At 24.1% G+C, this 24,260-nt stretch overlaps 1 protein-coding gene across 1 annotated transcript; it reads left to right on the top strand.

Annotated features, from left to right (window-relative positions):
• The first annotated feature begins 5,134 nt into the window (after positions 1-5,134).
• Positions 5,135-21,928, top strand: LOC134829982 (glutamate decarboxylase). Its single transcript, XM_063843309.1, has 10 exons — positions 5,135-5,458; positions 5,586-5,657; positions 12,865-13,104; positions 15,170-15,670; positions 15,734-15,801; positions 15,867-15,934; positions 19,835-19,913; positions 20,956-21,105; positions 21,164-21,358; positions 21,416-21,928. Exons 2-10 carry the CDS (start codon positions 5,594-5,596, stop codon positions 21,587-21,589), a joined length of 1,539 nt encoding a protein of 512 aa, XP_063699379.1. The 5' UTR covers positions 5,135-5,458; positions 5,586-5,593; the 3' UTR covers positions 21,590-21,928.
• The last annotated feature ends 2,332 nt before the right edge of the window (positions 21,929-24,260 follow it).

Here is a 24,260-nt window from a genome sequence, read left to right as displayed (position 1 = left end):
ATTTTGAAGGAATTTTATTTTTTTTTTAATTTTACAAATTTTGTTAAAAAAATTTTTTTTACACTTAATTTTATAAAAAAAAATTTTCCTCAGATTTTTTAATGAAAATTAAAATTTTTCAATAATTTTTTTATTAAAATATTTTTTTTTGTTTAAAAAAATTTTTTAAATTTAATTTAAAAATTATTTTTTTTAAATATTTTCAAAAATATTTAAATTTATAAATAAAAAAATATTTATAAATATTTGAATTATAAATATTTTTTTTATAAAAAAAAAATTTTTTTCCTACATTAATAAAAAAAAATATTTTTTTTCTTGAAATTTTTAACAAAAAAATTAATTTTTTTAAATAAAATTAAAAAAAATTTTAAAATTATTTTTTTGTTTCCTAAATTTGAGATAAAAACAAACTTTTGATCCGTATTTATCCAAGTAAAAAAATATTTTTTATTAGAAAAGTTTTTTTCTCAACACTTTTTCCGACTTCATTTCATTCTAATGGAAATTTAATAGCAGCACTTTGAATGATGACGATATTATTTCCAGTTGAAATGATTTTTTCTTCAATTTTTTTGCATTTTTTATTAAAAAAAAAAATAAAACTAGACAAAAATGAAACAATATCAAAAACGAGTCAACTCGACACAAGAAAAAAATCAATATTGAACATACGGTGCCATTGCCTGCCATGAAAAAAACATTTTATTTCACCATTTCCCGTCTCCGCTTGCCAAATAAATGCCTGACATGCAAAAATTTTCCTTGCAGAATTTATCGATTTTTAATTGCCTACCTGAAATTTTCTCATTGAGGTCTTTTTCCGTTGAAATTTCACGAGAAACTAAAAAAAACAATATTTTTAGCTTTGTTATCACTTTTTTGATAAGAAGAAGCCTGATAAAAAAAATCATTTTCTGCTAATTTAATATTCAATTTAATGCGATAATAAAAATCCGATGGATGAGATAAAAGTTAATCGAGTGTGGGTTGGTTGGCAGTTAATTTAATTTTCTTATCGGAGCGCGTTTCAAAAAAATAAAAAATGCGTGCTTTTACGAGAGCGAATTAATGAACGAGGTGATGATAAGGACCGTTTTTTATTATTTCGCATTATTTGATGTTCTAATGGAATGAAGAGCAAAAAAAAAAGAGTTTGCGTTCTAGAAATGTAGAGAAAATAGTCTATTAAAAGGCAGGAGATTAATTTGAGAGATAAAAGTTTTATGTGTGAATGTGGGAGGCAAAGTGAGAAAATGGAAATTTTTTAAAAAAGGAGGAAATTACTTGAGAGGTTTTGAGGATTTTGAGTGACATGCTTTGAATTTTTTTTCTGTTACTTGAGGCTTCCTGTTTCCGTTTTTTAAATTTTTGAATTTAAATATTTTTTTTTTGGATTTTTGTAATTTTTTTTTAAATGATTAATTTTTTAAGTTAAGGTAAAATTTTGATATGAAAATTTTTTTTTGATTTAAATAATTTTTTTGTCATGAAATTTTATTTAAAATTTACAAAAAAAATATTTTGAACGTTTATGATAATTTTAATTAATTGTTTGATTAATAATTTAATTAATTTTAATAAATTTGAATTAATTTTTATTCTATTTAAATTAAAATAATTTTAATGATAAAATTTATCAAAAAATAAAAAAAAATATAAATTAGAAAAAAATAATTATAAAAAATTGTCTATGGTTAAATTTTTTATGATTTTTATACCAATAAAAAATTAAAATAAAATAAAAAATTCAAACGACAAATAAATCTTCAATAAAAAAAATTAAATTTATTAAAAATACAATAATGGTTATTTAATCAGCTTAAATTTCATATATTTATTTATTTATTTTATTTTTTTAATAAATTAATAAAATTTAAAATTTAATTAAATAAAATTAATTTTAATTCTTTTTTTTTAATTAAAAAAATAGAACTCGTTTTTTCTATTTAAAATATTTCTTTAAATAAAATTATTATTTTTTTCATTATTTTATTTTTGAAAAATAATATTTAATAAAATAATAATAAAATTAATTAAAAGTAATTTATTTTCAGTTAATTTTAATTTAATTTTTTTTTTTGAAAATATTTAAGTTTTTAATTCCCGAAAATATTAAATAAATATTTTTTATAAAACTGATTTTTTTTTCAAAATTTTGACTAATTTGAATTTTTTTTAAATTAAATTAATTAAAAATTTTAATAAAAAAAATAAATAAAAATTTTTAAAAAAATAAGAAAAAACAAAAAAAAAATTTTTTAATATTTTAATTTTTTTATTTATTTGTTTTTTTTTTCATTTTTATACAAAATTTATATTTAATTTTAATATTTAAAATTTAATTTATTTTATTAAATTTTAGGTATATAATATTATTTTATTCAATTTTTATTTTTAAAATTAATTTTATTTGAAATATTTTAACAAATAATGCAACTTCCATCATTATTTATTTTTTTCATTAATTTCCCAAAAAAAGTAAAAATCCCTTTTAAAGTTCAATTTATTACCGTAACTAATGCCCGTTCACCCACAAAATCCCTCAAAATCGCCCACATTACCTGCCAACCTACACAAAAGCGGAAAATCTAAAATTGATTTAAAATCGACAGCAAATCCATCATCCAGTCAAAACCTCCGTAACATGTCAAGTCAAGTCAAGGAAACGTTCTTCGAGCGAGAGAAACAGTTAAAGACAACCGATGTTTACCATAAATAAATGAATAAATTGAAGTAGAAAATATTTTAGGTGCTGTTACGTCAATCATTCGTTATTACTGTTTGTTCTCGGAGCATAAATGCCAAGAAATTATATTCCAACAAGATGACGCAAATTCAGTCGCAAGTGTGATTAATGTCTTTCTTGTCTCGTAAAATTGCGCAAAATTGAAGAGTTTTCCGAGAAATTTTCCCGAGAACTTTTTTTTAGAGATTTTCGAAGCAAACCGAGAGGAAGGATAGACGGATACATAAATTCCATTCCATTAAAACACGTCGCCAATATTTGCACGACCAACATAAAAGTTTACAACAAACACTTTTCAGCTCGAACGAGTGCTCGACACCGAGAGATAAGAGCAAGAAAGATGCTTTTATGGCGTAATATTAAATTAAATGTCCTCCCTTTTTTACACAAACTGCCTTTTTGCATAGTAATGAAGCGAAAGAAGCTAAGAGACATTTTTCCGTTCACAGCAGAAAAAAAAACTAATTTTCCTCGACAGTAACACTTTTTTTTTGTGCTGCTGATACGACAAGAGTATGAAATATGGCTCGTGGCAGTACAAATCTCTCTCATGGGTAGGATCTGTGCGGTGTCTTACTAAAATATTTTTTGCAAGTAAATGAAGAAAAACACATTTTTATGCTCCGGAGAATGTGTCTTGGAATTACTCGATCGATACTTTTCGTTTTTTTTTTTGTAACATTCTTTGTTGCTGCTGTTGATACTACTTCGGAGTAGAAGAAGAAGAAGATGACGACAAAGTTCATACAGGGTGACAAATTTTTTCAATTTTATTTTTTTTTTTATAAATTTTTTATTTTTTTTTTCGAAAAGGAGCAGATTTGAACCTCAAATTTATTCATTTTTGAAAAAAAACTTGTGATGAAAAAATTTTTATGAAAAAAGACTTGTGAATAAATGAACGAATTTGTATAAAAATGAATTGAATTCGACTCAAAAATGAACAAATTTGTGTAAAAATGAATCGAATTCGACTCTAATTGAAATTTTTTTACAATTGAATTGAATTCGACTCAAAAATGAACAAATTTGTATAAAAATGAATCGAATTCGACTCGAATTAAATTTTTTTTTACAATTGAATCGAATTCGACTCAAAAATGAAGAAATTTATATAAAAATGAATTTAATTCGACTCGAATTAAAATTTTTTTTACAATTGAATTGAATTCGACTCAAAATGAACAAATTTGTATAAAAATGAATCGCATTCGACTCGAATTGAATTTTTTTTTACAATTGAATTGAATTCGACTCAAAAATGAACAAATTTGTATAAAAATGAATCGAATTCGACTCGAATTGAAATTTTTTTTAATTGAATTGAATTCGACTCGAATTGAATTTTTTTTACAATTGAATTGAATTCGACTCAAAATGAACGAATTTGTATAAAAATGAATTGAATTCGACTCAAAAATGAACAAATTTGTGTAAAAATGAATCGAATTCGACTCGAATTGAATTTTTTTTACAATTGAATTGAATTCGACTCAAAAATGAACAAATTTGTATAAAAATGAATCGAATTCGACTCGAATTAAAATTTTTTTTACAATTGAATTGAATTCGACTCAAAAATGAACAAATTTGTATAAAAATGAATCGAATTCGACTCGAATTGAAATTTTTTTACAATTGAATTGAATTCGACTCAAAAATGAACAAATTTGTATAAAAATGAATCGAATTCGACTCGAATTGAAATTTTTTTACAATTGAATTGAATTCGACTCAAAATGAACAAATTTGTATAAAAATGAACTGAATTCGACTCAAAATGAACAAAGTTTTTCCAAAAATGAACAAAACTCAATTAAAAATGAAAAATTTTGCCTAAAAATGAACTAAAATGAACTTTAACTAAACAAAATTCAATCAATAAGTGAATTTTCCGGAAAAATTAACAAATCAATCGTAAATTATTCACTCAGCATTCGAAAATGTATCTAAAATAACTCATCTTCTGCCTCATCTCCGCCATGCCAGACTACCCTGTGCCCCAATATTTGTTTAAACAAACAAAAAAAAAGTCGTGTTCAACAAACCAAAATGCATACAAAGTGTATCCATATAATAATTGCGTACATCTGCACAAAAACTAAACATCATCACGATATCACGACGAAAATCTCCCGCAAGCCACCCACTCTGCCTCAAACAAAACTTTTCTCGGCTCCTCCCACACTGAAGTATGGCTGAAAAACGATGACGTCACGGAAAGAAAACTTTTCGTCCTGTAGTCGTGTAACACGACGCGTCGTCATCTGGGAAAAAGCTCGGCGATGCGCACGTACACGTTCCCATGTACAAACTAATTTTGTTTTCATCTTGAACCAAAAAATTTTATAGTTCGATTCATTCTGTTTCTGCTGTCACAAGCTCATAGCTGGTGAGGTCGTCAGGCAGTTTGCTACTTAAAAAAAATCCTTCTTCAGAAAAAATCACAAAAAAAGTGAAATTCCTTAAGAAAAAATTAAAAAATAATTAAAAATCGTTTCCCGTCCCGTGGATTAAATTGAATTTTAAACCTCTTTTAGTCGAAATTTCGTGATTTTAAGAGCTTCGAGTGTTACATAAGAGTGTTTCATAAACAAGTCACACACGTAGAAACACACACAAAATACACACGAATTAATTGGAATTTAAAAAAAATTAAAGTTGAAGGTCAATTTTAAGCTAATTGTTACTTCAGAAAACCCTTAAAAGGTAAGTTTTCCTTAAAAAAATTAAATTAAAAAAAAATTGTAACAAGAAAAAAATTTAAAAACAAAATGGCGTCTTTTACGTCTTACGAAATTTAATAAAAAATAAATTTTTATGTAATAATTTTCAGCTAAAAACATGACATCGATTGACCCAAATAAGTACAAGCTGTCTGACAAGACGAAAAATCTTACCGCTCAAGGTGAGTTCAAAGTTGATTTTTTTCTTCCATTTTTTTTGGCTCCTTTTGTAAATATACACACGTAACGTAACGTAAAATGTAGCTATTGTAAAGGAATTCGTTTGATTTAATAAAATCATTAAAAGAATGATTCGTTGAGGCATGCGCGTGGATGGCAGGAAAGCCTTATAAACAGTACGAAGGATACCTTGACCTGATTTTTATTGATAAAAAATAAAAATTTAATTTTTGGAAATTTGTATTGATTAAGAGGAATTGGAATTTATTAATTTATTGATAAGAGAAATGAATTTTCATTCGATGAAATTGCTTTAAAAATTTTAAATTTAAATATTTTTTATTTTTTGAAAAAATTTGTAAAAAAATAAAAATTATTTAAAGAATTTATCAGTTTTTTGGTGAAAAAAAAATTAATAAAAATTAATAATTTTCAAAAAAAAAAAAATAAATAAATAAAATGATTAAAAATTTTAAAATAAAATTTAATTAAAATTAATAAAAAAATTTAATTAAATTTCCAATATTTTTTTTTTAATTTTATTTCATTTTATTTAATTTTTTTATTTTTTTTTTCTTACATTTAAAATGTAGGTAGGTACCTAAATAATGTATTAGATTTTTTTTAATTTTTTTCTAAAAATATTTTAATTTTTTTAATCTTTTAATAAATAAATTAAATAAATTTTTAAAAAAATATAACATAAAAAAAAATTAAATAAACATTTTATATAATAATTTTAATTAAAATTAATTCAATTAAAATATTTAACTTTTTCTTAAGTTTTTTATTATAATATTTTTTTAATGATTTAAAATAATTTTTTATTATTAAAATAATTTAATTTAATTTTAATTTAATTAATTTTAAAATATTAAAAATTAAATAAAAAATTTTTCAATATTTAAATTTATTTTTTTTTTCTAAAAATAAAAAATAAATTTTCCAATTAATTTTCTTTAAAAAAAATAAAAACTTGAGACAAAATTAAAAATTGTAACGTCCTTAAATGGCGAGACATTTTTTTTCATTTGAACAAAAAGTGTAAAAATCCATTTTTAGGTCAAAAGTTCATAAAAAGACACAAAACCACAAAGAACCAAGCGAGCTAATCATGATGAAAGTCTCTCCTACTAAACAAAAATTTCAATGAGCCCTTTAACAAAAACCTTTAAAAACAATGTCCTGACTGAGAAAAATCTTTTTTTTTATTAGCTCGAAGCGAATTCAAATGAACGTCTATGATGTCCTTTGTCTCATTTTTTATCCTTTGAGATCTATTGTTCTTTTTCCCGTTTTCTTATTAAAAAACATCAGAAAACACATTTTTGACGTCATCATTATTTTTTTACTCACTTCATTCATCGGTCGAGTTAAAGTCTCGAGTTGAGTGAAAATAATCGCTTTTACGTTGCTTTTTACGTCAAATTACAATTTTTTCTATCCGATTACATCTTTTTACGCACGTCCATTTGTTGGTTCGAGTTGTAAAATATTTTTCTATAACAAAAGGATCATCTCGTCATGTATTAACACTCACTCGCCACGTAAACAGTCACAATTAATCCAGTCATTCATTCATGAAAAAATATTTACTTTAACATCTGTACAATTTTTTTTCCTTTTTTCTTGTCTCATATTTTTTTACGTCTCGACCCCTTCTTGGGATGTTTTTCCTTCCTTTTTTCTATACGACACGTCATATTGAGACGACATTTATCCTCATTTTTTGCTTTTTGTCTACGAAAATTGTACATTCCGATTGTTTTTCTTTGAATGTTGGAGGAATTTCATTAATTTGTAACAAAATTCTTTGAAAAAACGTGACTTGAGCATTTAAATGTTAAAATTTAAAGTTTTTTTTAATTCCATACAATTTTTGTAACGAGTTAACTCAAAAGTTTATCTTACAAAAAATTGTAAGTTTTTATCCAAAATGTTCATTTTAGCTCTGTGAAGGTTTCTATAAAGAAAATTTTGAAAAAAAATCCTTGAAAACCTCGAAAAAACTGAAAAATTAAATGTAATGTTCATTGCATACCCAAAAAATTTTTTTAAACCAAAAAACAGGAACTAAGCCCTTAGAATAACTTTCTAAAATTAACTAAAGTAAAAGCAACATCTGATGAGCTCATAAAAGGGGGAAAAGCAGTAGACCTCATTTGATAATAAAATACGAAAAAGCTAATAAATTGTCTATAAAATGTCTGTTATGAAAATCTTGCCGGATTTCATTGGATTAAAAAGTGACAAATGGAAATTGAATTTTCTCTTCTCTTCTTCTTTTTTGTTTATTTCCCTGTTTTTACCTCAAGTAGAGGGAATTGCGGTTCTTTCTTTAACAAAAAAAAAAAATCAAGAGCTTGTGGCTTGTTTCGTTAATCAACGTCGTTATTGTGAGTTATTGAGACAACGAAAGGGGTGTCAAAACTAATCTTGATAAAGGCCACGAATTTTGTCAACATCCAAGTCTTATCGCTTTGGAACATACGTTCGTTGTTTGTTTAAAAGTGATTTGAATATTAAAATTTTGTGACAAAAAATAAAATAAACAAACAGTTTTTGCATAAATTGATTAAGGGACGAGACAAATTCTATTTTTAAAACACATTTTTTTGCTCTTAAAAAAAATTTAAAGTCAAATAAATTTATTGTCAACTTTGACCTAAAAACACATTTTCCTTTAAAAATAAATTAAATTAAATTTTTCTTTAAATTTACTGATTTTCTCCCCTTTTTGTTCATCCACTTCTTCTAATTTTTTATCAAAAATTTAATTAAATCGTCTAATTTCCTTATAAAATTATAATTTTACGCTTACAATGAAGAGCAGAGTAATGAGGCTATAAAACGCATTCCCATTTGTTTAATTGCCGTTTTAGTTGCCTTCTGCGAAACGGGGAAAAAGTTGGGACCATATGCTTGATCATGTAAAAGACAGGCAATAAATTTCGCTTTTGAGCTCTATTTTTTTATTAAACCAATTTTCCTTTTTTTCCTATTTTTTGTGGAATGTAGTAAGGAAAAAAATTGGAAAATGTAACAAAAGGATTTTTTAAAAATAATATTTCGGGTCAGAAAATTAATTTTTAAGGTTTTTTTTTGTAGAAAAAAAAATAAATTAATTAATTTAATTTATTTTTCTAATTATTTTAAATAAATATTTTTATTATTATTTAATTAAATAATAAATATTTTTATTTAATAAAAAAAATAATTAATAATTTTTAAATGGGAAATTTTAAAATTAAATTTAAAAAATGAATATTTTATTAAAATTAAATAAATGTTTTTTATTAAAAAATTAAATATTTTTTTAAAAATTCATTAAATAAAAAATTTTAATTTAATTTTTAAAAAATTAATTTTTAATGAATTAAATTAAATTTATTTTAAATTAATTTTTTTATTAATTAAAAAATATTAAAAATATTTTTTTTAAAGAAAAAAATATTAAATAATAAATAATTTTTAAATAAGAAATTTTAATTTTAAAAATTATTTTTTTTAAATTAAATTAATTTGCTTTATAAAAAAATGAAATATATTTTTTTATACTTTAATTAAATAAAAATTTTAAATTTAATTTAAAAAAAATAATTTTTTTTAATGAATTAAATTAAATTTATTTTAAATTAATTTTTTTATTAATTAAAAAATATTAAAAATAATTTTTTAAAGAGAAAAAAATATTAATGACAAAAAATCAACGTCAAATCTTCGCCACAAACACAAATAAAAAGCAAACAGTAAATAATATGAAAAACCATCATCAGCATCATCAAACAGATAATAGGTGCCATTTTACAGTTGACTGACTTTTATTCAAAAAATAATAAAATATTTCCAACCCCTCTCATAATTTCCTCGAACTGTTTGTGTTTCTCTTTGTTTGGGGACGAGCATCTAAAATTGAATCAAATTGAATATTTTTTTCTCTTTGTAATATGTATCTCGGAATGACGAGGATGCTTTAACACGAAAAATATTGAAATCCCCTTGGATGACAGTAACAATGTGGTTTAAGGAATTTATTAATAATAATAATCATAATGACAATGAAATTTCCAACTAAACAAACAGAAATTATGCTTTGATTTAATTCAAAATATGAAACAATGGGCAATAAATTAATTTGTGAAGATTATTGAAACCATTAATTTTACAACCAATTCCAGATTTTGGTTGAAGAAAAAAGTGACGAAAACCATTTCGCGGTCCAGTAATCATCCAACTCGCCACGAAAAAAAAGGGGAAAAACAAGATTATTTTTACCCACATTATGTCATAAACAATAAAATCGCCGTCCCTGTTTGTAATGCACGCGTAGAGAAGTACAAAGTGCTTTTCTGCAGGTGACGTGAATAAGATTTAATTTTAGATTTATGGCTTTTTGTTGACTTAAACAACAATACAATGCGAGAGAGACTTTCCGAAGTGATAATAAAATGTTTGTTCTTTTCATATTTTGGTTGTTTGCAAATCTCTTCAGTGAATTTTTCCACAAGTTAATGCGAAAATTTGTCAAAAATCTCAAAATGTGTTTATTTAAGGAATTTTGCGAATTATTTTCCCATACATCATCTTTTACTACTTTTTCATTGGATTCAGAGAAATTCTCATAGAGAAATGAAAAGAAAAAAAGTTTAGCTGAACAAGCAGCTGTTGTTTCATTAATTTTTTGGAGTTTAACTTTTTTTTGGGCTGATACTTTATTGTTATGCTGTCCCCATTCTTAATTTATAACAATTTGCCACAGATGCCTTGTTAAAAAGCTGGAATTGATGCTCAACATTGTCAAAGTTATCCAATATATACAGAGCAAAGCAGGGCAAACAAGCATTAGGGATGAATGCAGGGCAAATTATCCACACATTCTTGCGCAAAATATAAATGTGCAATTTGATGTCAGAAACGGCTGTGATAGTTCAATGGAGAGAACTTTTTTTTAGAAGGGAAGGAATGTGAATAGTATTTGCTCAAAAGAAATTCTTCATTCCTTGGGATAGATGATGTTTATTGGGGATGTTTAAGAATGGCGTAACGTAATTTGCTTAACTTGTATTGTAAAATTTAGTTATTCAAAAAAAATTATGAATTTTGAAACATTTTTTACAAATTTTGAAACTAATTTGATGGAAATCTTTAAATTTTACTGACGTTAACAGATAACCATTTTTTTGATTTGATTTTATTTGAATTAATTTTGATTTAAATCAATTTTCAAATCAAAAAATTTCAGTTTTGAAAAATTTTTGATTGTTTTTCAAATCAAATCAAAAATCAAATCTTTTTTGATTTGATTTGAGGCATCAAAAAAATCAAATTAAGATTTGATTTTTGATTTGATTTTCAAATCTTTGATTTAAATCATACAAGCCTGGATATGTTTACTCTTAGGTAGTCGGGCAAGAGACCTTTTACACATTTATAAGTAAGGACAAGCATATTAAAGTTTATTTTCTGTTTGACACTCAATAATTCAGTTTGTTTCAACATATCACAGATTCTAGTTAGACATTGCAAAAGCTCGAAATTTTGAAAGCTCGAGCTTCGAGCCTGAAGCTCGACCAAATTTCAAGCTCGAGCTCGAACTTCAAGCTTTGAAATGGGATTCATTATAAGAAAATTTAGAATTAAAAATTGGAAATAATTTTTTTTTCTTATCAATTTTGTGTTTATAAAAGGCTAAATAGTTAAAATATTTAAAAAAATTAAAAAAATTTAATTAAATTATTTAAAAGTCGACAAAGAGCGAAAATATCAATTAAATTGTAAAATGTTTAGAAAAATATTGGGTATTTTTAAGAGAAAAAAATTAAGAGTTGGTAAAAAAAATTTTTAATTGTTTTTTTTCTCCATTTTGAGTGTTTTTTAAATTTTTAAACTCGATTGAGGCTCGACGGCTTAAGTTCGAGTTTCAAGCAGTCATAAAAGCTCGAGCTTGCAATGTCTAATTTTAGTATACCGATTTGATTCAGTCAGTGATCTTAAAGCTTGATTTTGCACTTTTTGTAATTCGTTCAAATCAGTCTCGTTATTCAATATCAAAATTGAGCTACAATAGTCTATGCACGACCCAACTATAGATTTATATAGCATCAGTCTTGTTTCTCTATCAATCTTGTTTCTGTTCCTTATCAAGAAACTAACGTTCTTTGCACTTTTGATCTGATGGTTGAGATAGACCGAGCCTTTTTGTAAATGATCAAAATGTTCTTCTTTTTTCCTGTTTAAAAAGTCTTTTAATTTAATCTTTATCTTTAATTCTTCGCTGGTTCCTAAAATTTACTAAAAAGCTAAAATTAAATAAAAAATTAATTAAATTATGCTTTAAAATTTAAAAATTACTTACCTTCAAAAAAAAATCATTTGAAATTTTCTTTAAAACATAAAATCCTTACCTCTTATGTAATGTTAAGTAATCTTCTTCCATCCCCCGGCACACTCTTCTTTCGCAACAACAACAAGAATCCTTAAATTAAAAACATATCAAGAGGGAAAGTTAAATATCATCAATCCATACGCGTCATACACAGAAACACATACGGGCTTTATACTATTTGCTATTCAGGAACAACATGTTACACAAGAAATCTCTTGTTTTGTTGCAAATCGCATTTGTCGTACACCAAAAAAAAAACGACGGAATAATATCAAGGGTGGCTCAATCCCTCATCTACGTTAAAGTGTTGGATGTTAAGTTTAATAAATAAATAATAAACAACGGCAGTGGCAATTCATTATTGAATCAAGTAGATTCCCGCTGCGAAAGTGTGTGAAACTTGCCTTTGGGATGAATTAATAATAACAATATAAATTAAATGAATGATTGCTAATTGAGGATTTTTAAAGAAGAAGTGTCATTTAATAAGTAGATTGTACTTGTCTGAAGATGATGGAATGTGTCAGGATTAAAAACTGAGCAATTAGGGAATGACGAAACACTTACTTAAAGGTAGTACTTACCTCACTCCATTGAAACAGCAGCTGATGCCTTTTATCTACTCCTCGAAACTTTATCAATATTGATAGATTTTGAATTGAAAAAAAAAGTATCCCTCAGCACATAAATCATCGTCTAATCCTTAAAAAATTGCTATTCCAAGATGATATTTCTATTTTTATCGCAATTTCTATTCTTTTTTTATGCCATTTTTCTTCGATAGAATATTAACGATTTTTCATCCTCTTTTCTTTCGTTTACAGACATAGTACCGCACGTCAGCGAAAAAGCAGATCCCGAAACACGGGAATTCCTTCAGAAGGTTGCCGATATCCTCGTTGACTATGTTCTCGTGCAAAATGATCGGAAAGAGAAAGTTCTCGATTTTCATCATCCCGAGGATATGATGAAACTTTTGGACATGAACTTACCTGACGATCCCGTGAGTTTGCAACAATTGCTCGTTGATTGCGCTACTACGTTGAAGTATCAAGTGAAAACAGGTAAGTTGAAAAAATCCTAACCTAAATAGAAAAAAGTCAGTTTTATGTCAACACACGAACGCAACTTGCCTAATCTCGGAGTAGAATAACATTAAACTTATCTAAACGTGATTTTGATGACACTTGCGTATGGTAGCGACATGCAGCATATTGTAGTAAAATGTGTCTTATCTCCCTGTTTTTCGTTCTTTTTTTGGTTGATGTCGTTTGCCAAATGTGTTTATGAATGAACGGTCCTCATCATTCATACGGAATGCGGAAAAACGAACTGTAGAGTAGAGGAAAAAGGGTGATTTTTGATTAGCATAATTCTATGAAAGTATAGATGAGGCAGAGATGTTCAAATTTAGACCTAAAATTTTATAAGACTGCAATTTTTCTTATGAAAATTTTAATTAAATTTAAAATAATTTTGGAAATTTAAAAAAAAATAATAATTAAATTTAAATAAATTAACTTTCTTAATTATTTAATTAAAATTAAATTAATTTTTTTAATAATTTTATAATTTTAATAAATAATAATTTTAATAATTTAATTTTTAAAATTTAAATTAAAATTTAATTTTTTTTTCATTAATTAATTGAATAAATTTAATTAAATTTACATTTTTAATAATTAATTTTTATAAATTTAAATTTTAATATTTTGAATTTAATAAATAAATTATTTTTTATAAATTTTTTCGTTTAAATTAAATTAAATTTTTTAACAGTTTTCAAAAAATTATTTATTTTTATAAATTAATTTTTTTTATTTAAAATTTTAATTAATTAATTTATGTTTAATTGATTTTTGTTATATTTCATAATTTTTAAAAAATAATTAATTTTAATTTTAAATAATAATTTTTTAATACAATTTAATTAATTTTAATAATTTGAATTTAAAAAAAAATATTTTTTAAATTAATTAATTAAATAAATTTAATTAAATTAAAATTTTAATAATTTAAAATAAATTATTTTATTTTTCAAAAATTTTTTAAAATTTATTATTTCATAAAAATTATTAACTATTAAAAAATTTAATTTAATTTAAATTATTATTAATTAAGAAAATTAATTTGATTTAATTAACTAAAACTTTTAATTAATATTTTTTAAATTTCTAATTATTTTTCAAAACTTAAAGCTAAAATTAATTAAAAATTTTTTAATATTTTAAAATATTTCTCATTCAATTTCAATTAAGTTCAAAAAATTTTTCAGAAAAAGTTGAACATCTCTGCATTAAAGTTCACATAAAATCCCTTCACTTATCTCTAATAAATTGAATTAAAGTTGAACAATCCGTTTTAAACAAATATTTGTCCTCTCTCTTCATTCGTATCTCATTTTCGTGTCATTTACCAACACTCCTAAATTTCACTAAAAAACCAACAGATTGTGGCGAATTTATGTCTGATTGCGAACGAATTGATATGCAAATCTGACGATATGTGTCGTCGTCACTCCGTTTGATTGATAAATAATTTATCAATACAAAATCTGTTCAGGATTTTTTTAAACACATGAAAAAAGTGTAATCAAGAATCAATGTAATTCAATATTCCAACACCCTTCGAGAAAGTCATAATAAATAATGATTATTATTGTGTGTATTTATCTGCTAATTTTTGAGGGGGTTTGGATTAATCTAATCTTGAACACGTGACCGGTAAACAAGAGGCGACTAAATTGCATCAAAAAAAAACTTTTCATTGAAGCTGAAAATGACTTTTTTTCTTGTAATTTCCGTTTTTGTGGCGGAAATAAATTGAAAAAAAAGAATCAGGTTTCAATTCAAGGACAAGAAAAAATTTCTTTAAAGAAAATGTTCCTTGTCTGAACTTTTCCTGATCCGTAAATGGAATGAAGTGAACATCAATATGCGATTTAATGTCGTTTTCCTTCAGATAAGACGACGTCGAGTAAAATCCGTGGGATTATTCCGGGACATTTACTCGAACAAATAAATTGAATCATCATCATGAGGGTGTGTTTGCTTGTCTTTTCCCATTTATTCCATCATTTATTAGGTGAATTAAGAGACTTACTTGATTATTTGCTCGTCTCTCGTTCAGGTCATCCTCACTTCTTCAACCAACTCTCATGCGGTTTGGATGTCGTTTCCATGGCTGGCGAATGGTTAACTGCCACGGCAAATACCAACATGTTCACTTATGAAATTGCGCCCGTCTTCATTCTCATGGAGAATGTCGTGATGACTCGAATGCGCGAAATTATCGGATGGGATTGCGGAGACTCGATTTTGGCTCCCGGAGGTTCAATTTCTAACTTGTACGCCTTTTTGGCAGCACGTCACAAGATGTTCCCTAATTACAAAGAACACGGCCCGAAATGCTTGCCCGGCGAACTTTGCATCTTCACATCCGATCAATGTCATTATTCGGTGAAATCCTGTGCTGCTGTTTGTGGCTTGGGCACTGATAATTGCATCATGGTGCCATCTGATGAGCACGGAAAAATGATTGTTTCGGAGTTGGATCGATTGATTCGCGAGAGAAAGGCAATGGGACAAATTCCATTCTTTGTGAATGCCACAGCAGGCACTACAGTCTTGGGTAAGTGAAAAAATTTGATAAAAATAAAAGTTTAAAGTTTGACACGAAATTTCAATTACGCAGGTGCATTCGATCCCATCAGCGAAATTGCCGATGTCTGTGAAAAGTATGGATGTTGGTTGCATATCGATGTAAGTTCCTTCTATTTTAATCTCTATCTCTCATGCAAATGTCGATTTGAAACAATCCGTTATAGGCGGCATGGGGTGGCGGTCTATTGTTGTCTCAGAAATATCGACATCCACGACTCACTGGAGTTGAAAGGTAAGTGTCATTTTTAATTATTCGTCTTTTTTTGCTGCTTTATGCAAAGAGTTATTTCAACTTGACTGCTCATGAGGACAATCATTTTTTTTTCATCTTTTGACCTGATTCTCCCCTTTTTTGCTCGAATCTCAATTTCAATCACGAATTGCTTCGTTTTTTGTTCGGAACAGTGACTTGCCTTCTTCCAAAAATTATACTACTTGCTTTTATACAATTAACTGGCTGGAATGTTGGATGTAATTTTAAATTAATAGTCATTGTTTGGAGTTGACGTGAGTTGTAACTTTTTCATCATAAAATAAATATATACAACAAGAGACGTGAGATGGAAGGACAAGTTGAATAAAAAAATTAAACAAAAATATTAGAGAGGGACAGTTTTTTTTGATTTTCATAAAAATTTATATAAAACTTATTAAAGTTTATATGAGATTGAAACAAAAAAAATTTCGTGTTTCTGAAAAATTGAAACGTATCAAACTCAGTTTAATCTAAATTTTTCGAAAAATCGAATTGAAAGCCTGAGGTTTTTTTTTATCTACTTTTTATGTTTCTAATTTCAAAATTTTCAATGCAAAGTTATTTTGATTTTTTTAAAATATTCATATTGAAGCGAGCCAAAAAGAATAAAATTATTTTAAAGTTACTTAGTTCGTATCTAATCGTAACGCTCTGCTACCAAAATGGTGCGATCTTTTTCAGACAAGGCAAGAAACTTTGGACAATTGACAATAGAATGGTCATGTTTCTTACAAGTACTTTATCTGAGATTTTTGTATTCCGTTTATAAACTTCCAATTCGTCTTTTTTTCTTGCAAAATCTCTAATTTGTCTTCCCATCAGATCTAAGAAAGGCTTTTTCGTAAAGCACTTTATGTTTCATTTACATCGATTGCAATTCTTGTTACTTTTAAAACCTTGATATCGACTGTGACTATGTTGTTCGTAATGTAAGAAAAATTCATAATAAGAGCGTCAGTTTAATCCATTATGTTTGAGGATCCATTTGATTATTCAAAATTTTGTATTAAGTCCTCAACTTGTACTATAAAGGGGCCTTTTTAATTCTAATATGACGAGTTTCACCTCTTATTTAATCTTATTCCGTTTAGATTTAGAATTTGAACGAGAAACATCTATATTTGAAGTATGGCCTCAATTTTTTAAATTATTTTTGATTGGCTCATCAGAAATTAATTCTAAAAAAATTACCTAAAAAGAAAAAAAAATTAAAATAAAAAAAAACTAAAAATAAAACATAACTTACCATTTTTTAAATTCAAAATTATAGAAATTTTGAAAAAAATTACCTTGAAACAAAAAAATCATTTCACAAAAAAATCGTCCCTCTCTAACGCAAAGAATTCCACACGAGTGCAACAATGCCAAATTGTTTCTGCCTGCAGAAGATTAATGACTGCCACTGGAATTTAATTTTAACTTTTACATCTTTTCCAAACAGGCCATTCCAAATGTTCATGTTCAAGTGTTGATAAAATAATAACAATTTGCAATTATTTTCCGTGTTCGTCTTTTCTGAAACGATAAAAAATAAATAAATAAAAATAAATAATAAAAAAAGTCAAATTAATGATAAAATCATGCTAATTTATTGTTGATGGAATGATGGCGTGTGAGTGACGTTTGATTATTTATTCCTGATAATTAATATTCAATCAATGCGGAACATTGATACAATTGTCATTTTATTCTAATTTCATTTGAACAAGGAAGAAATACGAGAAAATATTTGGGCAACATTTGTTCTGCGTTAATTTTAATTTCATTACGGTTTTTCAAAATCTCATCAACAAAGGCAGTCATCAATCTTTTCAAGTTTTTTTCTGTTTAGAAAATTTTTTTAGGTGAGTGTGTGAATAAATTAGAATGACATGCATTTTCCTTCTCTTCCCGTGAAAATTGCGGTCTTCTATTATTTTATGTTAATTTATTTAATAAAAGTAATAAAACCACATCAATCAGCATAAACTGACTTTAAAATGCTTTTAGAAAGGGCGTGAAAGATTTTTCTCCGCACTGTTTTTATTTTTAAAGCACTTTTTATTCACCACATTATCGTTTTTTATGATTATTTTCTATACGTTCTTGAATGAGAGATAGGATTAAAATAAGTAATTTGATCGATAAGTGACTACTTTGAGGGAAAAATGAGGGAAAGTGAATGAAAATGAGATGAAAGTGACATGTAAGAGGTTGGGTTAAGTGGCCTATAAAGGTATTAAAGAGGATTACGTGAAAAGTTGTGTCGTTCGTCTTTGTTCGAAAACTTTGAAAATGAAAAGAACAAGAAAATGAAAAAAATAAAGTTGAAGGTCATTTGAAGGACATAATAATTTTTAAAGGCATTTAATGAATTTTTAATTAGTTTAAAACTTTTAAAATAAACAAATAAAAGTTTTAAGTACTTAAAATTTTTTTTTCAAGACTAATTTATTCAATTTACTTTAAAATTTCTTAAATTTGAAAAAAAATTATTAAATTAATAAAAATTTAGTTTTTTTTCAAATCTAAATTTTACAAAAATTATTAATTAAAAATTAATTTAACTAAATAAAAAAAAAATAAATGAATAAATTGAATGAATGAATGAAATGAATGAATAAATTAAATTTTAAAAATTTTGATTAAATAAAAAAAAATAATTAAATAAAATAAAAAAAAAATAAATTAAATTTTTAAAATGTCAATTAAATTTTAAAAAAAAATAAATTAAATTAAAAAATAATTAATTAAAAAAAATTTAAAAAATTAATTAAATAAAATAAAATTAATTAAATAATTTAAAATAATAAAAAAATTTAAATTTAAATTTTAAAAATTTAAAAAAAAATTAGCCTACTTACCAATTGAACCCCGCATCAGTAAAAATCCAGGCTAATTACTTCGTTTTTCATTTCCTCTCCCATCAACTCTTATCGAAAATCATCAAAATTTCCCAATGACTTGTCAAATTACTCCGTAATCGTCAAAATTGAAAAAATCGCTGAACCATAAAGCAATTGAAACAGACATTTATGCTGCCAAGCTGCTGCTCCGATTAAAATGTTAGGCATAAACAAAGACGCATTTCCCCCTGTTTTCAAAATATTTTTTGACATTTTTAGCCTCTCGCGTTTAATTAAAAGCCATTAGGACCGATTTTCTCCCGTTCTAAGCTCCTTTTTCGGTGAGTTTTTAATCCAGACATTAACCGAGAAGCACCTGCGTCATCATTGATTTATTCTCATAAAATTCGAGAATGGAATTCAGAACAAGGTCGAGGGCTGTTCTCTGTTTGTTTTGATTTGTTAACAATAAAAAAAGAGAGAATAAAATTCAAATTATTTTCATTAAGACACATATTGCACAAAAAAATATTTTTTTCAAAGATTTTTAAATTACAAGAGGAGAAAAAGGGAATTTTTTAATCAAAAAATAAACAGACACACTGTTCCGACAATGAAATGCGGGCACGTTGGAACACATGACTTGATTGATGGAATGCACAAATATTTTAATATTTAAATCCTACAAGGCAAAATTATTTACTACTGAAAGCAAATAGAAAAGGGGCGACGAATTGAAACCTGTTCCTCGAGTAATTTCGAGTCCATGGAAAATCGTTTAATGTACGGCGATAAAAAACGGAGAACAATTGAAAACAGTCGTGAAACTCTTCGAAAAAGAGGGAGATTGTCATTTCGTTGCGAAAATTGAACAAACAAAAATTTTTTTGATAAGAACTTACTCAACGAGGGTTTTGTTCCGATAAACAGTCCAGAGGGAATTCGTTGTCTCTTTGCGTCACTTTGCACCTCTTTGATGCACGATTTGTGGTAGATTTAATTCAATTTGGATGTAATTAATTATTAATGTGGGAAATTTCTTGTTTTGCAGAGCACAATCTGTCACCTGGAATCCGCACAAATTGATGGGAGCTCTTTTGCAGTGCTCGACGATTCATTTCAAGGAAGAGGTAAGTTGGAGTTTTTTATAATTTTTTGCTTTAATTGAATTTTTTATGATTTTTTTTTCTTAAATTTATTTAATTAAATTTAACTTGATTTTTGTAAAGTAAATAATAAAAAAAAAAAAATTAAAAAATCAAAAAGTTGAAAAAATTAAAAAAATTATGAGAAAATCTTCTGATATTAAAAATTTTAAAAAATTATAAAATTATTTTTATATGAAAAAAAATATAAAAATAAAAAAAAATAATAAAAAATATTAAAATTTAATATTCAAATTATTTTATTAAAATTTTATTATTTTTATTAAAATAAAATAAAAATAATTAAATAAAAATATTAAAATTAAATAAAAAAAAAAATTATAAAAATCAAAAAGTTGAAAAAATAAAAAAAAAAATTATGAGAAAATCTTCAGATATTAAAAATTGAATAATATTTTTATAAAATAAAAAAACATGAAAAATCGTAAAAATATAAAAAAATAATATTAAAGAAATATTTTATTTTTTATAAAAAAATTTATGAATAATTATTGTTATGAATTATGAATTAAAATGAAATAAAACAAAAAATTAAATAAAAATTAAAAAAATTAAATGAATCAATCAAAAATTAATATTTTGAATAAAAAAATTAATTAATTAAATTAAAATATTTTTTTAAAATTAAAATTAAAATACCTAAATTAAATGAATTAATTGCCTAAAAATTAAAAAATCTATTAATAAAATTAATAAATCAATTAATTAAAGTTGAAATTAAATTTAAAAAAAAATTCATATAAAAAATAAAAGTTAATTAATAAAAGTTATTTTTTTTTAAATTTAAAATAAAATATTTTTTTAATTAAAGGTTTTTTTCATTATTTTTAATGAACAGAATTAAATTAAAATAGTGAAGAAAATCAAATTTTTATTATTATTTTTTAACTTTAATACATCAAAAAATTTTTCATTATAGAAAATGCAACATTGTTGCAAAAATTTCCCCTTTCATACAACTTTCTTGTACAAGTTTTTCAAAAAAAACATTTCTTACCAATTTCAGGGACTTCTCTTGAGCTGCAACCAAATGTCTGCGGAATATTTGTTCATGACTGACAAATTGTACGACATCAGATACGATACAGGAGACAAAGTCATCCAATGCGGTCGTCACAACGACATTTTCAAGCTTTGGTTGCAATGGAGATCAAAGGTAACTTTCTCAAATCATCTTTTTTTAACAAAATTTTTAAGAAAAAAATATTTTTAAGGGTCAAATTGGTTTCGCTCAACACATGGATCATCTCATGGAATTGGCGCAATACCAAGTGAAACGCATCAAGGAACAATCCGACAAATTCCATCTCATCCTGGAACCGGAATTGGTGAATGTCTCGTTTTGGTACATTCCGAAACGACTTCGTGGGGTGCCACATTCGCCCGCCAAGGAAAAGGAATTGGGCAAGGTACGAAATTTTTTTTAATTTTCCCTCAAAAACTTTAAAAAAAAAATTTTTTTTTAGATTTGTCCAATAATTAAATCCCGCATGATGGAATCCGGCACCTTGATGGTTGGATATCAACCCGATGATAGACGTCCCAACTTCTTCCGGTCAATTATCTCGTCAGCTGCTGTCAAAAAGGATGATGTCGACTTCATGTTGAACGAAATCGATCGACTAGGGTCTGACTTGTAAATTAAAAAACACAGAAAAGTAGTCACTTGTAGTTGAAAATTATCTGCTAACTATAAAATATCCCCCAAAAAACGAAAAAAAAAAAATTAGTGTTAAAGTTACAAAAAAAAATATATATTTTAACTGACAAGTTATACAAATATAAAAAAAAATATATAAATATATATTTGATGAAACTGCCCTATGAAAGGTCAATATGCGAGTTGTTAAGAGTTTAAATTAAAAGAAACAAGAAATTGTTTGAACGTGTGAAGATTTTAGACAAAAATATATATATTATTAGTTCAAAGCTAAAAAAAAAGTTCAAAGTTAGTAAAAATTATAAAAGTTTAAAAATTATCAACCAAAGAGTATCGACTTTCGATGACATATCACTTTCATGAAAATCACTCTTTCTGTTAAAAAATAATTATTTTTAAATATTTTTCTCAAAAAAATATATATTAAATGTTAACATTGTTCCTTATTTCTCAACATATATATTTAAAAAATATATAAAAAAAAATATTTTAAAAATTTTAATTTAAATTTTAAACTTGAATGAAAATATTCAATGATTGGCCTGCCTCATTGTCAATTGTAATTATTAGTAGTGAAAAAAAAATAAATGAAAAATTTACGCATGTAAAGAAAATTTAATGCAACATATACGTATACTTAAAAAAATTATTTTTTATTAAAATTATTTTTTTTATTTTAATTTATTAAAAAAAATCATAAAAATCAATCCTCTAATAAATGTTCTTTCTTCTTTTAATTATTAAAAAAAATAATTAATTGAAAAAAATAATAAATGTAAAAATTAAAAAACAAATAAAATTGTATGCTGTTCAATGTGCCCTTCTTAATCAACACAAAAAAACTTACAAAAAAAGTTGTTATTTGTCGAAAAAATATATATTGAAGGAAATTCTTCCTTTTCCAACCTATTGTCTGTTATTTGTTAAATAATTTATTTAAAAAATAATTAATTAAAAAAATTATTTAAATGCACGTAAATAAAACTATAGATACTATATATAAAATATATATTATGAAGTGATAATTTTAAAAAATAATTAATTTTAGAAAAAAAAATAATTTAATGTTTAATGATGATCATACGAATTATCATACATGTGTAGCATGCAATAAATATTTTTAAAAATAATAATTAATTATTTTTATTAAATTAATATTTAATTTTATTTTTTATTTAATATTAAATTATTAAAAAAAATTATAAAAGTAAACCTAAAGACTATATATATACACGAAACAAAGAAAAAAAGAGATTAGAGCAGATAAAAGACGAATATAAAAAAATATATATATATTTACTTGAAAAAAAAACAATAATATACATCACTAAACATTTACCAAAAAGATGCTTTTTGAGAGAAATTATCATAATATATAATCGCTTAAAAAAAATTTTTAGTTTTTAAAATTTAATTAATTATTTAAAAAATGTATAAAAAAATAAATTAAATAAAAAATAAACGAAAAATACTGCAAAGTATAGACAATAAAATCATCAAGTCTTCCAAAACAATGATGAAGTAGATTTAAATTAAAAAAAAAATATATTTAAAAAAAAAATTATTATTGATTAAAATGACTAAAAAAATTGTAAATTCTCATCATTTTTGGTCAAATCAATTTTAATCTAAATTTAAATTTTCATCGATTGTTTTTTATTTATTTAAAAAAAATTTATCATTTAAAAAAAATTATTTTTTTTAATTTTTATAGAAAATTATAATTTTACAGCACAAGTAGAAATTAGATTTTAGCACAATGTAGAAAAATATTTAAATGCACCGTTTTTTTTTTTTTTTTTTTTTTAATTTTTATTAAAATTTATTAAAAATTATTTTGTTTAGATTTAGATTAAAATAATTAAAAACCGCTGAAAAATTAGGATTAAAAAAAAATAAAATGAAGTAATGTATGTAAAAGACTTCGTGGGGTGGGAAATCGTGCAATCATTAAATAAAAATGAAAATTATGAGTATTGTCAATGAATTTGGAAACAAATGTTTGAAAGAAGTTGAGTTGATGAAAACAAAAATTAAAGAATGAAAAACGAAAAAAATAATATTAAATGTTATGTGTTGTTGAAAAAAAAAACTTAAAAATGACTATTATAAGTAAAGAAAAATGAACAAATAAAAATAAAGAAAAATTGCGAAATATATTCCAAACAAATTATTTTTTTAATTTTAATTATTTTAAAACAAAAAAAATAATAAATTTAAATTTAATTCAGGTAAGTTTCTAAAAAAATATTTTATTTTTTTTTAATTAAATTAAAAATAATTTAATTAAATTTTTTATTTATTTTAAAATTAAAAAAAAAAAATAATTAAAATTTGATTCAGGTAATTTTTTTAAAAAGTATTTTATTTTTTTTATTATAAAAAATTTTATTGAAATTTTTATTTATTTAAAAATTAAAAAAAAATATTTAAAATTTAATTCAGGTTATTTTTTAAAAATTATTTTAATTATTTTTTTTTTAACTTTTAAATAATTTTTTTTAATTAAATAAAAAAATAATTTGAATTAGAATTTTTAATTTAATAAATATTTATAAATATTTTTTTCATTAAAAGAACATTTTTAAAATTAATTTTTTTTAAATAAAATTTAATACTTACGAATTTTTTAATATCAGAAAAAAATTAAA

This window comes from Culicoides brevitarsis, chromosome 2 (genome assembly GCF_036172545.1).
Source record: "Culicoides brevitarsis isolate CSIRO-B50_1 chromosome 2, AGI_CSIRO_Cbre_v1, whole genome shotgun sequence".
Taxonomy (NCBI): Eukaryota; Metazoa; Arthropoda; class Insecta; order Diptera; family Ceratopogonidae; genus Culicoides; species Culicoides brevitarsis.
This window is presented reverse-complemented; position numbering and strand designations above follow the sequence as displayed.

Bases quoted from the DNA above. Each gene is read 5' to 3' on its own strand.
- LOC134829982 (XM_063843309.1), top strand. From the start codon at position 5,594: ATGACATCGATTGACCCAAATAAGTACAAGCTGTCTGACAAGACGAAA. The intron at 15,802-15,866 runs GTAAGTTCCTTC...AATCCGTTATAG, and splicing joins GATGTTGGTTGCATATCGAT to GCGGCATGGGGTGGCGGTCT. The intron at 15,935-19,834 runs GTAAGTGTCATT...CTTGTTTTGCAG, and splicing joins CGACTCACTGGAGTTGAAAG to AGCACAATCTGTCACCTGGA.